We start from the raw sequence: 14,857 nt of genomic DNA, 5'->3' as shown, positions 1-14,857 counted from the left end.
TGCAAACTCCACACAGGCGGGGACGGGGATTGAACCCCGCACCTCAGAACTGTGAGGCTGACGCTCTAACCAGTCGGCCACCGTGCCACCCACCCTGAACTGGTTGCCAGTATTTATTTTACAGATTTTGTACAGTTGTGAAATTTTGAGTAATCATGTCTTGACTCAACTGAGACAAAATGTAGTGTACTACTTGACTGCAAAAAGCAGAGGGCGTTGCTCATTCGCTCTAAACTTTTGTTTAAAAAAAAAAAAAAAAAAAAAAAAACTGCAAATCTGAGCTCCAGCCACAGAATGTTAATTGCCCTACGCAGCATTATTGTGCTTAACACTGCAAAGGAAACAGGAATTCAAAACATTCAAAGAGAGAAAACTGAAAATACTATATTAAACAATATCAGTGAAATTTAGTCAAAGGCCTATCCCGCTCTTCTGATATTTTGCCTTTGATATTTGAGGCGGCATTGGCTCAGTTGGCAGAGCGAGTCATCCAGTGACTGAAGGATCAGCGGTTTGAGTCCTGGCTCTGCTGTCAAAGTGTCCTTGGGCAAGGCACTGAACTCTAAATTGCTCCCATTGGGTCTGGCGGCACCTGACCTTTTGGTGTATTAATGTTTTTTGAAATTGTGCTTGATTTATCTAAATGACAAAATTCAGGAAGTGTATCTATGAATGTGTACTGATCCAAATCAGGATGTTTTGAGCCTAGCGAGCAGAGGTCTGCACCCTTGTCTTGGATATCATGACATTGATCAGGTGTACCTAAAAGAGCGTCCCACGGAGAACCGAGACATCGTTGACATGCTCAGCATCGCCATAATTGCCGCTCTTGCGTGTATAGGACGCGGGAAGTAATAATGTCATTTTATTTACCGCCTCTACCTCTCCGCAGGTCAGTGACACACTGTGATCATGCCTGTCTAATGCCATCAGAGGTGAGTGGCAGCGAATGGAGGGCCTGGTGACAAAGCGAAACGGGATGGAGGGAAAATAACGGCTGCCCGTTGTGGAGGGGGCTCGCTAAACAGCGCAAGGGGGTGGGAGTGTTCGGCTGGAACGCGGCGGGTAAATCAGCGGGGGTGAAAGCTGGCGGAATTGGACATTAGCGCTGCAAATGAGAGGCGGGAGTGCCCTCTTGGTCGAGACGACATGAATAAATGAAGATGCGTTACAGGGCAAGGTGTGTTTGTATGTATGTGTGCAGGGAAAGTTGATTGTTTTCATCGGCGTGACACAAGACGTCTGACATGAGTGCTACTTTGAGTTCTAAAGCATACTGGACAAACAGAAGTAACTCAGTAATTTTCTGAATATATTTCACACAAGTGCCGATGCAGTTGTGTCCAAAAGTATTTGGACAATGGCTTTTTCCGAGTGTCGCATTGAATCTTAGATAATCAGCAAACTTTGGCTTAATGGTTTAGATACCAGTCTCCAATTGGGTCACAAATTCCCTAATAGTAGTTTGTCAAATTACGGGCCCCTGAAATTTGCCCACAGTAGCTTGCTCAAACCCAAAAGAAACTTCCTGTTCAATTTCTTAAATTTTTTTGCGAATCCTTTAATGCTAGAAATGTCTGCCAAATCTTGGCAATCGGTGAAAGTGGTGCGGGGGGTGTTAAAGTCCAAGCCCTGGAATTCACCCCAAAGGGCCGCTTCACACCAAACTTTGACACCATACTCCGCCAAGATTAGATGGCATAGGCATAAAAATCTTGGTAATTTACCGGCGCCCATGTGTCTAGCATTCTGGCTTCTGATTGGAGCTCATTTGGGTTGAATTTCCAAATAGCAGTTGGCCAAAATAACAGACCTTGAATTCACCCAAAATGGCTAGCTTGCTGTTAAATTTCTTGCATGGGTCCTTGAGATGTTTTCGTACATCCTGTTATAATAGACATGTCTACCCAATTTCGTGTCGAATGGTGAAACTGGTCCCAGTTGCTACCGAGGGACTTTTGGTGGGGTCGTGTTGGTGACCCCCTAAACATAAAGTTTCAAATCAAGAGCTAATAACAAAAAAAGGAAATGCAGACTTTCAGTATTATTTAAGAGGTTTTGCAGAAATACGGCATTTACCATTTAGGAATGACGGCCATTTTATGCCGATTAGCCGAGATATTATGGAGTCTACTACTCAAATTCTGTCACTGTCCAAATACCTCTGGACTGAAACCTGTGTGTGCGTGTGCACGTGTGTGTGTGTGTGTGTGTACCCTTTTTTAATCTAGCATGTCAATGTATGTGTGTGTAGGACATTGTGTTTTAGAGGACCTCACACATCTCCCTGCCCTGGGGGAGGTACAGTATGTTGTTCTTTGTGGTGCGGGGGTGTTGTGGTGCCCCACTGTGGTGTCACCTGTCTGCAGCAGGAAATCCTGGACTGTACACAACAATAGTGACAGGCTGCACTCCAAACACACACAGATGGCCTAGCTTCTTCATTACAGGCCTGCCCGCACACACACTTATTCAATACAGAGCAGTTAGTCAATTATGGGATTACGACATGTATATTTATTGCGTTGTTGTTTTGGAGTGGTTAGCCCAGTGTTTATGTCTGCCTTTTGTGTTCCTGTGCACTAGTGGGCATTGGAATGAATGGTATAATCGTTGCATCGCAATCGCGATGTAGCCATGAACGATTGTGAATCTATGTAGTGTCAGAGAATCGATGATAACACGATGACATTGGGATTTTCGACCTGCGGCATAAATATTCTTGTGGTTTTACAGTCTGAGCAGGGTGCCAGTGATAGTCTTATCCAGAGAGTTGTAGCTGCGTTCGTTCTCATCTAAATGGCGTCATTCGTCACATACGAGGCCGCAAGCTAAAATATAAGGATGCCCCAAGGCTTTTAAAAAAACTGATATCAGGGCATGCTCGACCTGGGCAAGTCATACAGTGTAAAGTCTGTCGCACAAAAACTGGGTGTGGCTAGCATGTGCCACTTTTATTTCACTGGCCAATGGGGCCATTACGATGGTGCCCTACAAAGTCTGCCTTGCAACGATGGAGAGCCCGGCTTTCGTTAGACTGACAACCAGTGGGCTGGATTCTTCCGCATCATTTGGCGGCCAGTGGATTGATTCGACTTGCAGAACCCAGAGTATGGAAAACAAGCAAGCGCCCAAGACAATGAAAGCATATAGACACATCGCCATACACAAACACCGCCCCCACCCTCGTGCCGGCCACAACTTTACTGGGAAATCAAGTATATGCCACATAAGATCAAAATGTTGTTATCAAACCTTGAAAAGTCACCATCCATAATATTTTCCCTTAAACTTCAGACCTGAACACGCTCCTGTACTGGCGAGTCTTTTGGCTGTTGTTGAACTTCATTCCCACATCCTCCCTGAGTGGCCTTTGTACATTTTTGACTGACAACCACAACAGACACCTCCATTTTAAATCCCCCCCTCGGCCCTCCTCCCTCACCCTCTTTTGTTCCCCCTGAAAGCTGCCGCGTCAGCATCTTTCCCCATCTCTGATTGCCTTATTAGCCGGAGGTGGCACTTTCTTGTTGTACACAGATGGTAGAGAGGAGATTGTTTGGATTTTTGTCGTTCTGTGCCCGTCCCACCCTCGTCCACACACATACCCACACAATCCTGAAGTGCCTTTTTTTCTGAAGCTTGTTTGTTGCGCTGTCAGCTCAGTTTTGTCTTGAACTCGCCACCTCTGCTGTGAATGGCTTCCGCCGCGTTTCCATTTCTTCACTCAAATGAGAGTATTTTCAATGGGCTGAATTTTGTGAATGGCCCAAGTATAATTGTTTTATTTTTAAAACAAAAACGGCCGTGTGTTGAGTCTTTATTCCTCCGACACGCAGAAAGAGAAAAAAGTGGGGGGTGGTTGCAATTGTTGAACCTGTAGCTGTGACTGGCACCTCACACACATCAGGTATTATGTCCACTCCTATTATGGGATGGAGTGCAACACGCTGTTTGAAGCTGACAGCACATCTGCCTCCTCGCTGGAGACTCATTCTGGCACCTCAGACAAGCATCTTACCCGAGATGGATTTGGGGGAGGGAAGGCGAAAGGATAGGGGCTTGCCTTTTTTAATACTCGACCCTCTTTTTTTCCCCCCTTCCCCTCCTGGAAATATTTAGTTTCTTTACAATGTCGCCTCATTTTCAGTCAGGCGTCTTTCAAAGCGCGACCAGGCTGTCATGTCCGCTGGCGCTTTTCCCTCGCCTCACGCTGGGAAGACTTCCACCGCCGCTGCCAAGTCCACTCCTCCCTGCCAGCCGTGGCTTGGCAAGGCGCACAAAACTGGCATGCGCTCCCGTCCTTGCGCTATCTCCATTACTTTGGAGGCCAAATTGTGTGCGCACGTCCAGTCAAACTGAGGGATTGTGTCAGTTTTCCCAAGTGAGGTGGTACTTTTAATCTGTTGGTAAAATGTTAGAATGTGTGTTAAATTGTAAATCCATCTTTCAATCCACCTTTTTCCTTGTCTAATAGTTAGGAGGTGCATTTTCAGTTGCCTTTTTTTTTTTTAACCTTATCTATGAAAGAAGGAGCCCATCCGTCCATTTTAAAAATTAAATGTAGCCTCTTAAAACAAAGGTTTGCCCACCCCTGGGCTATATCATATATGATTCCAACAGTGTGAACAGCTTAGGGAAGACTCTCCTCTCTTCCCAGTGCACAAAGCCAGCTCCAATTTGAGTTTGGTGTGAATACCCGTTAAACAACTTCACCAATCTAAAAAAATAAAAATCCCAGGCACACTTCAAAAATTCCACAGAATGAGTGGAAGTTTTCATATTGGGCGTCCTCTCCTCATGATGAGATTGAGATATGACGGTTAAAGGTTACAAACATCAAGCAGTGAACTATTTTGCACAGTGCCGTAAGAATACTGTATATTATGTATAATTATAATTTTCTTTTTTTTTTTTTTTACCCATTTTTATATATATATATATACATACATATAACATGTGTGCACATTACACATACACATACACATAAACACACACGGCGGCACGGTGGCCGACTGGTTAGAGCGTCAGCCTCAGAGTTCTGAGGAGCGGGGTTCAATCCCCGGTCCCGCCTGTGTGGAGTTTGCATGTTCTCCCCGTGCCTGCGTGGGTTTTCTCCGGGCACTCCGGTTTCCTCCCACATCCCAAAAACATGCATTAATTGGAGACTCTAAATTGCCCATAGGCATGACTGTGAGTGCGAATGGTTGTTTGTTTCTATGTGCCCTGCGATTGGCTGGCAACCAGTTCAGGGTGTACCCCGCCTCCTGCCCGATGACAGCTGGGATAGGCTCCAGCACGCCCGCGACCCTTGTGAGGAGAAGCGGCTCAGAAAATGGATGGATGGATAAACACACACGTTTACTGTAATTCTGACTTTTGTACGCGCACGGTAGTGATAGACTACATCACAGTCCGACTACAAATTCGAGTTACGCTAATGGAAGGGAACTACATCGCAAAGCGGAAACCCCCATTATTTTCTTCCCATTTTACTGTGCAGGTGGAAAGGCCTGGTGTCCAAAGACCTTTGTCCATAGCTGCATTCACAACCTTCATTAATGATAACAAAGACATGTACTACTTCCTGATTAATGCTACATGTGCTTGGAATTAACTTTCTATTTACTGTTTTCCAGCTTACGGTCCTGAGGATGAGTTTGGATCAGACAAAGCCGACGAAGAGGAACCCCTTCAGGATGACGGCCTCTCTCTGGACGGCCAGGACAACGACTACTTGTTCAACGACGATGAGGATGCTGGGGATCGCTTCAGCTGCCAGAACTCTCCACTCAGTAATGGGACTAACCCGGACGCTGGCTACGCCTCTCCGCTCAGCGCGGCCAGCGATCACCTGGCGGATCTCAAGACGCCACCCTTCTTCAACGACGCTCGGCAAAAGCTGGAGGAGAAGCCAGAGGAGAGTGCCGAGCAGCTCAATGGCCTCTCGCTGCAGGACAGTTTGGCCAAAATGAAAGCAGTCTATGCAAACTTGATCTCAGACGCCTCATGGTCTAGCATCGCCTTGGACATGCTGAAAACTAAACAAGATGAAGACGTTGCGTCCGGCAAGAACAACAAAAGCGAACATGACGAGCGCAATGGGATTCTAAACAACAGCAGCCAGGCGAGCGTCCTGTCAAAGATCAGATCAAGCAGCACCTGCGCTACCACTAATATGACTACCAGCAGTACCACTGCATCAAGAAGCGCGTCCAACAACGTCAGTGTCAACTCGGGGCTAGCCTACGACTGGCACCAGGCGGCCTTGGCCAAGACCTTTCAGCACACGCCATACCAGCTTCTCCCCGAACCGAGCCTCTTCAGCACCGTGCAGCTCTACAGGCAAAACAACAAGTTGTATGGCCCCGTTTTCACGGGCGCCAGTAAGTTCAGGTGCAAGGACTGCAGCGCGGCCTACGACACCCTGGTGGGCCTGACCATCCACATGAACGAGACGGGGCACTACCGCGACGACAATAAAGACACAGAGGACGATCGGGGCAAGAAGTGGTCCAAGCCCCGCAAGCGTTCCCTGCTGGAAATGGAGGGCAAGGAGGATGCCCAGAAGGTTCTTAAATGCATGTACTGCGGCCACTCATTTGAGTCCTTACAGGACCTCAGCGTCCACATGATTAAAACGAAACACTATCAGAAAGTGCCTCTGAAAGAACCGATGCCAGCTCTCACCTCCAAGCTCGTCCCGCCGACCAAAAAAAGAGCCTTTCAAGACTTGATGTCGCCAAGCTCCCCCGATTCAGTGTCGCCCAGCGTCCCGTTCGGAGAAACGCCTAAAGACCAGAAGGTGACCAATCCCTATGTCACGCCCAACAACCGCTACGGTTACCAAAACGGCGCCAGTTATACGTGGCAGTTCGAGGCACGCAAGGCGCAAATCCTCAAGTGCATGGAGTGCGGCAGCTCGCATGACACCTTGCAGCAACTGACAGCGCATATGATGGTCACGGGACACTTTCTCAAAGTTACCAACTCAGCCTCTAAAAAGGGCAAGCAGCTTGTTTTTGACCCCGCTAGCGAGGAAAAATTTCAGTCCATTCCTTTGCCGCCGACGACCACCAAGCTCCCAGCTCCAAACGGGAAGTCGCAACGTGACTCCCCTTTGCAGCCGGCAAGCCCCGTGGAAGAGAGTAGGGACGGAGAGGATGAAGAGTTAGAGGAAGAGACTCTGATCCCGGTTGAACTCGACAAAAAAATTAAAGAAGAGAAGGATGAGCCACCTGAGAAGTCAGATAAGCCCGATAAGGGAAAGTCTTACCAGTATCTCAGAGAAGAAGACTTGGAGGAGACACCTAAAGGGGGACTGGACATCTTGAAATCGTTGGCAAACACGGTTTCAAGCGCAATCAACAAGGCCCAGACAGGTACGCCGACGTGGGGCGGATACCCCAGCATCCACGCAGCCTACCAGCTCCAGAGCTCCCTCAAGTCCACTCTGCCTTCTTGTATGCAGGTTCAACCTTTATTCAGCAACAACTCTCTTAAGGCCGCGCCCGCCGACTTGGTTCCCGGCAGTCCGGCGTCACCTCAGAGCCACAAAAACAATGTGCTGGCCATGGAGAAACTGGTGGAGAAGGTAACTATGAAGAGCTCGGTGAAAAGTGAAAAAGAGGAGAAGGTCAGGTCTTCCAAGTCACCGTCGCCAAATTGTAAAGACAAACGGGTTTCACCTAATCCAGAAAAGACTGTCATAGACAAAACGGAGTCCAGAAGCAAAGAAAGTAGAAAGGTTACACAGATCAAGGAGGAGGCAACATCGCCAAAAAAGGTTGTCAATGAAGGCTGCAACAATCTGAGCATCATCACAGACCACTCCCCGGAGCAGCCCCTCGTCAACCCTCTCAGCGCCCTGCAGTCCATCATGAACACCCACTTGGGCAAAGCCGCCAAAGTGACAACGCCCTTCAGCGACCCCTTCGCCACGCTCTACAAGCTCAATGGCAAGTCGGTTCAAATCAAGCCTGCCGAACCGGTGGTAGAGTACCAAAACGACGACCAGCCCATGGATTTGACCAAATCTAGGAGCACCAATGGACCCCCGGTGAATTGTACCACATCTAACCGACAACCGGGCTCCAAAAGTGTGTCCCATTCGTCATCGCCGCCCCTCCGGGAGAACGCTTTAATGGACATATCAGACATGGTAAAGAATCTGACCGGCCGCTTGACGCCGAAGTCCACGACGCCGTCCTCCATCTCGGACAAGTCCGACGTCGAAGGGGGGACCTTTGAGGACAGTTTGGAGGAGTTATCCCCCATCCAGAGGCGGAAAGGCCGGCAGTCCAACTGGAATCCGCAGCATCTCCTGATCCTCCAGGCGCAGTTTGCCTCCAGCCTGCAGGAGACCACTGAGGGGAAGTTTGTCATTAGCGACCTGGGCCCCCAGGAGCGGGTGCACATCTGCAAATTCACCGGTCTCTCCATGACCACCATCTCGCATTGGCTGGCCAATGTGAAGTACCAGTTAAAGCGGACAGGTGGCACCAAGTTCCTCAAGAACATGGACTCGGGCCACCCGCTGTTTCTGTGCAACGACTGCGCCTCCCAGTTCAGAACTCCTTCCTCCTACATCCGCCACCTGGAGTCCCACTTGGGCTTCACCCTGCAGGACCTTTCCAAGCTCTCCATAGACTTCCTCGAGCAGCAGGTCGTCGGCAGGACGGACGAAAAGACTCTCGGCCCGTCTGAGTTTACGGATCACGAGGACGACGGCGGCGGCGGCTCGCTCAATCAGTGCAAACTGTGCAGTCGGACCTTCGTGACCAAGCACGCCATCAAACTGCACCTTTGCAAGACGCACGGCAAGTCCCCTGAGAACCACCTGATCTTTGTCAAAGAGTTTGATAAGCAGTGACTCGGCCGTGGGGGCGCATCACGGGATTTACCGTTGCACTAGAATGTCTAGCTTCAATCTGTCCAATTAGAGTGACACAACTGTACAAAGCGTCATCACAGCACACCTGGTAGCTTTACCCAGTCCGCGTATCATTCGTTCTTTCCAGTTTACATTGGCAACCGTAAATCAAAAAATTAAAATAGGAATTTAGCTTTATGTTGTGAGAGTTAAAATGTATTAAAATATCTAGGAGACCTGGATAAGCTTAAAGATGATTTATTTTTGCAAGAAGAACCATAAAGCAAAATCAGTGTACACAGAATAATTCTCTGAGCATCTACTTTATACCTGTGTAAGCAACGCCCCATTATCTTCACTAAATATGGACTGCTCTGTCTACCATTGGTTTCTCTGATGTCAGCAAGGTGGTCTTGTCTGACTTGGTTTTCCTCTGATTTAATCAAACCGGAACGAGCCACCCATCCACAACATACTCAACTATTCACTCACCAGTCAGTATTTAACAAGTTACATGTGAGACTTATATTTATGTAAGAATGTGCAGAAATTAATCTATGATTGTAAACATTTTCCATTTTTTAAAAATCATTTTAGCCCTTCCAAATCATTGAAACACATTTAAACTTATTAAAACACACTTTTTAAAATATTCCTTAGTTCTCGCTCAAATAATTGTAGTGTGTACTTGCTTCACGCTCTTTTTTTTTTTTTTTTGTAACTTCCAGTTGAAGTTTACTGTTAAAACTGACATCAGAGTTAAACATCGTTTTAACACCAAAATGTTCAACCAATCCATAATAATGTGAAATGCCATAGATGAGCTAACAAATTAACACAGATGTTACACTAATGCTAAACTTTTAAACAACTGCTACTTTAACACACATGGAGCAGCAACACAAAGAAACAGACCATACACTGTTGGGGAAAACTGTATTAGTTGGGGACCTTCTCTGCCTTTTCCTCTGGCTGTTAGTTACACTGCACTTTTCCAGTATTTATTTTTTTGTCTTTTTTATCTAAACCTAAAATTGAATTGTGAAAAATAGGTCATTTTGTGTTAGATTAAAAGTTTGCATTTTAATGTTATACATTTTTGATTGCCAATTGATAATGGAAACAACAGATGATACACAGATTTTTCCGCCACATTGTGTAATTACTCATTCGTGCATTATGGTCGTACAAGAAGAGTGGGGTGGGGGTCGGGGGACTCTTGCACTGTTCCAAAGCTAAAACGTTCCGGGGTGATGTAAATTGTTTCAAAATGGCGCCGCAACCGCGTCGTGGCCGACTGATTGCCGCTCTCGTTCGCGCACTGCATCTTTTATGAGCCTTTGGGAATCGTCCAGCTGTTGTTTTAAGACTGGACCGGCGCTCCCCTGTTTCTGTCACGGTCAACTCGCGTATTATTTATGAGATGGTTTGTGCATGTTTTAATGTAAAGCGGCAGTCAAATGAAAACACCAATTATTTTTTTTTTAATTGACAAATGTAGGTGAAGCAGTTGAAAGATGTCCTAAAATTCATATTCAAACTATTCAAACAATGGAATGAAGGAATAACACTGCTTGAAAAAGCAGCAAAAAAAAAAAAAAAAAAAAAAAAAAGTACCACGTTTGTTTCAACGTGTACAGTATTTGCATTAGTCAGGTAACCGTTGTAATATGAAGTTACTGTGTGAATACTCAGCAAGCGTATGTGCGTCAGCATAGCTTGCATGTTATGATTCCACATTTGTACTGTGTGAATTTTTATAATGTTATTTTCTAGACAAAGATGGCTGAAAGTGTATAAAGTTAGGTTTTGTTTGTTTATTTTTCATTAAAAATGTGGTTTACACAAAAGCACTCGTAACAATAACAAAGATTAAAAAACAAATTCTCAACGTTTTGTTGAAGTTTATTACGTTTATTTGCAATGATGTTATTTTTGTCTTTGGTTGTAAAATAAAGGCCATGATTTAAACTCCATTGTTGTAACTGTGTACTGTATATTTTAAAGTTTTGAAAATGCCAAAGGACAAAATGTTATGTAAGAATTTTAACATAAGATTTTTTTTTTTAGATTTTCCTAAATTTTATTTAATTTAAATGACAAAATATCATATACCAAAGAGAGAAAAATAGTTGGAAAACTTTGAAATATTTTAATCGTTTTCCTGAATCTTGGTTTGTTTTAAAAAGATAAGTACCAGGGGGAGAAGAATAATGTGGTGAAACATTTTTAAAAAGCAATAAAAATAAATAAAAAAATAAAGTTCATATAAAAGTGTCGAGGGAGGAAAGTAATACAAACGTGATGGAAAAATAAATCAAATGTAAATGTTACAGGTTCCTTCCTTTTCAGAATAATTTAAAAGTTAACATTTGTAACACTTGTCGTAAGGCTGCTTGCTATCAGATGTCTCTTGTTCTCTCTAATTTTGCACGTTATTGTAGAGGATTGACTGATTGACTTTTGTTTTGCATTTCAGAGCCTTGAATCTGTGCATGTCTGTTTATATAGCAAAATAATCCCTTTATAAGCGGGTGGGGGGGTGTAGATAAAATAGAGTAAAAATGAGCTTGTGACGCGTGTGTTTGAGGTGGTGCTTGGCTTTGCTGTTCAGCAGCAGAATCAGGCACTTGATGATAAAGAAGCCCTGGCACATTTCCACTGAGGGCATTTAAGTCGACACGGCCCCGCCCCACGCTGCTCGTGAACGCTCGCCTCAGGCGTCTTCACAATGAACAATGAAGCTTGTGGCGCCTCTCCAGAAAATGGATCCCCATCGCCCCCTTACTCAAAACTGGGATCTGATGACATTTTTGGGGTTATCAGAAGTCCCTCCCACTTTGGCCTTGGAGGTTTTTAGGGCCCTTCAGAATAATACTTTGTAGTAATAATACTTTCCATTTTCAGGACCTGAAAACATTGCCAAACCCCAAAGAGTTCAAATAAAAGAACGAAGCCATAATTTTCCAAAAACAAAGCTTGTGGGAGGCAAAAAAAGTTTAGATTCAGTGTGGTCTTGATATAAATTGAGGGTTGTGTGACAAATGAAGAAGAAGTGGTGTGATTAGTACCCATGAGGCCATACAGTGATGCAGCCACTGCGGTTGTGTACATGGTCATACAACTATGCGAAAGAGCGCAGTTTTCCAAATATCAGCCATTTACAGGTTCGTCAACCCAACTTCTGAGGATTTTGTAACAAAGGGTGTCAGAAGTGGGTTCAGTCATCATAAGACCATACAGTCTGTATGATGGTGTACATGATCAGGCAAGCATCCCATGGAGTCTGCTTCTTAAAATGTTTATCAGTTTACAGATTTTTCAACCCAGTCGACGTGACTTCTGAGAATTCTGTGACAAGTGGTGTCAGAAGTGGGATGATTAGCTGCACGGTTATCTACAGCATTTGAAATTCAGGTTAATGATACGGCCTAACCTCCTAAAATAATGGCAAAATATATCATCTTTGGACCATAATATAGTATTTTGAGGGAGTCTTCCTTTCAAGTTTCAGTGTCATGATTTGGTCACTTTTTCCATATTATTCCCTACTAAATTGTCAAGTCGTCTGAGGAAGTGGCAGTACTCATTTCTCATTGGCCAGCTCGACAATAAAGCACCTTTACACACACCGAGTGTCACCCACAACGGTTCGCTCGCTGACAAGGTCTGTCCCCGCCGACGAGCGCCGGCATCTCCTAACTGTCAGCGGTACCGTTGTTATTTTTGTAAGATACCGCGACATCCTGCTTCAGGCCAAGAGGGATGAGGAGGCTCTTGAGCAAGTGACAACGTGGACTTCCTGAGACTAATGACACCTGCCTGCGCTGCCGATGGATGGCGCGTCTTTTCCGATTCGTCACGGCCTTTGATACGACGGCGGGAAAAAAGCCCGGAGGCTCCCTCGCAGTTCTTAAGTTCTGGGTTTGAAACGCAGGTCCAGTCTTCCTGTGCGGAGTTTGCATGTCCATACACATCCATATTTTGTATTGGTGTTATGCATAAAGCTTTAATATATATAAATAATAAAATGAAAATAGTTGCTACTTTGTGAATTGTCCTTCTGGAACGTAACCCCAACATTCCCATTTCTGTTGTGCTGTTTCGAAGGTGTTCACCAGTTTGATGTCCTGCCAAAAGCAGATGGCCCGCAACAACGTCCGCTAGCCAGAAGCTGAGCTGAGCTGTTGTTGTTTGCGGATGGGACTTGGTAGTTGGTTCCACATCCTGGCCCTTACTTACCTGTATTCTGGATGGGAATGTCTTGATGTTCCCTACAAAATATTCCAAATGCATATCTGTTCTATAAGCTTGAGCTTATATACTGAGCAACAGTAACTAAGGGAGGCAGATCTCCAAACAAATCAAAAAGTCCAACATCCACCTGGAGAACGAGTTGACTTTTGAAGGTCTGACTATGTTGGAAAAATATGAATTGTCAGGATGCCCCACATGAAAAAGTAGGTTGTGCGGACGTCTCCGGTTGACCACGATGCAGACGGTGACATCACCCTCCCGCAGACACTTGTGCGTGTGATACAAAATAAATAGGTTACAACTGTCGCTGCTGCCATTTCCTCATTATTCCCGACTATTCCTGGTCGGGGGGGATGTCAAACGCGTTTCATCCGGCAGCCTCGGCGGACAGTGTGACGAGCCTCATTCACGTGTGGTCCAAGTGGTTTGCATGACAATGGGGCCCCCAAACTCTGGCAAAGTGACACTCCGCCGACAAGCCATCACCAGGCGGCTGTCATATTAGGCGGCTAAATTCAGGTGACACCCATCCGGCGGCCTCACCCGGGCCGACCTGACACCGCTTCATGTTCCCCGCTGTCTTTTTCTGAGGGGCTTTGTTAGCGAGGGTGGGAGAGGAGCGAGCAGGGGGGGTTGCTTTTAATCAGCATGACGAACCCTTCCCTGTGCGCGCACATACACACACTTCACGTGGGAGCGGGCATATGCGGAGGGCAGCGGGCCGGCCGACGTGCCATCATTAGTCCGAGCCGACGCGGCGAGCTCCTGACACATGTCGACGGGAGTTTTCATTCGACCTCCACAAGGAGCAGCCGCATTATGCATAAAGGCGACGGCGTAGCACTACTGTCACCAGGCGAGTAGAAGAAACATCGTGAAGAAGAGAGACAGCGGGAATTTATTACGGGCCTAACTGCACATGTACGGCGGGGTCCTCGGTTTACGACTGTCCCGATGTACGAGGTTTTGATGTTGCAAACGGCACACATTTGATCTCATTTGCGCACTGGTGTAAGTTGAGGGACGGGATACCACAAACTACAAGGGGAAGTCAAACGTTTTTTTGTTTAAGCCTTTCCTCTTCCTGTCAGCCATTTTGGAAATGACCTCATTGTTGGAGGCTCGTCAGAAGCGGAGAGCTGTGATTGAATTTCTTGGTTTGGAAGGGGAGCAACCGCTAAACATTTTCAAGGTTGCAGAATGTGTATGAGGAAGCTGCAGTAGCCTACAGCAGTCAAAAAGTGGGTGTCCAGGATCAAAGATGAACAACAATACCCTGCTTTGCATGACCGTGACAAGCGAAGGATCTTGTGAAGTCATCAGTTCCTCTGGCGAGTTAACCATAACCTGTCCCCAAACTCGCGTGGACAACCTAAAAGTACCAGTACAGAAGAATCTTGTTTGTTAGAGCACACAATGCCATGAATGTCTTTTTTCAAAAAAAGCACTTCCATCATTCATGTTGTTTCAAGGGTGCAGCATCGACAGCTTTTTTGTATAATTTCGTAAACCCTAAATGAAGTCCCTATCATTATCTGGCGTTTGACATCGCTTTTAATTTACGGCCCTCCAACAGTCACGGCGCTTGCAAAAGTGACAGGAGAACGACAGGAGGGCGGCGGGAAGGGAAACGGCGGCGTCGCATGTGGATGGATCCTTTCTATTCGTCACTCTTGGTGAGCTACGCGGGCTTCCTCGTATTGTTCCCGTCCAAAGCTGTCCGGTTCC

General features: G+C 46.0%; 1 protein-coding gene across 2 annotated transcripts in view; it reads left to right on the top strand.

Annotated features, from left to right (window-relative positions):
* LOC133471111 (teashirt homolog 1-like) overlaps nt 1-14,857 on the top strand; it is a 158,640-nt gene that overhangs the window by 129,204 nt on the left and 14,579 nt on the right. Inside the window, exons 6-7 of one of the 2 annotated variants that reach the window (XM_061760320.1) lie at nt 5,640-8,819; nt 14,706-14,805. In XM_061760320.1, coding sequence (XP_061616304.1) covers nt 5,640-8,819; nt 14,706-14,805 — 3,280 coding nt within the window. Of the gene's footprint in view, nt 1-5,639; nt 10,849-14,705; nt 14,806-14,857 lie in introns of those variants that run through there. The other variant, XM_061760321.1, reaches the window with a different exon arrangement.

The sequence above is a fragment of the Phyllopteryx taeniolatus genome, chromosome 21 (genome assembly GCF_024500385.1).
Source record: "Phyllopteryx taeniolatus isolate TA_2022b chromosome 21, UOR_Ptae_1.2, whole genome shotgun sequence".
In the NCBI taxonomy this organism is placed as follows: Eukaryota; Metazoa; Chordata; class Actinopteri; order Syngnathiformes; family Syngnathidae; genus Phyllopteryx; species Phyllopteryx taeniolatus.
This window is presented reverse-complemented; position numbering and strand designations above follow the sequence as displayed.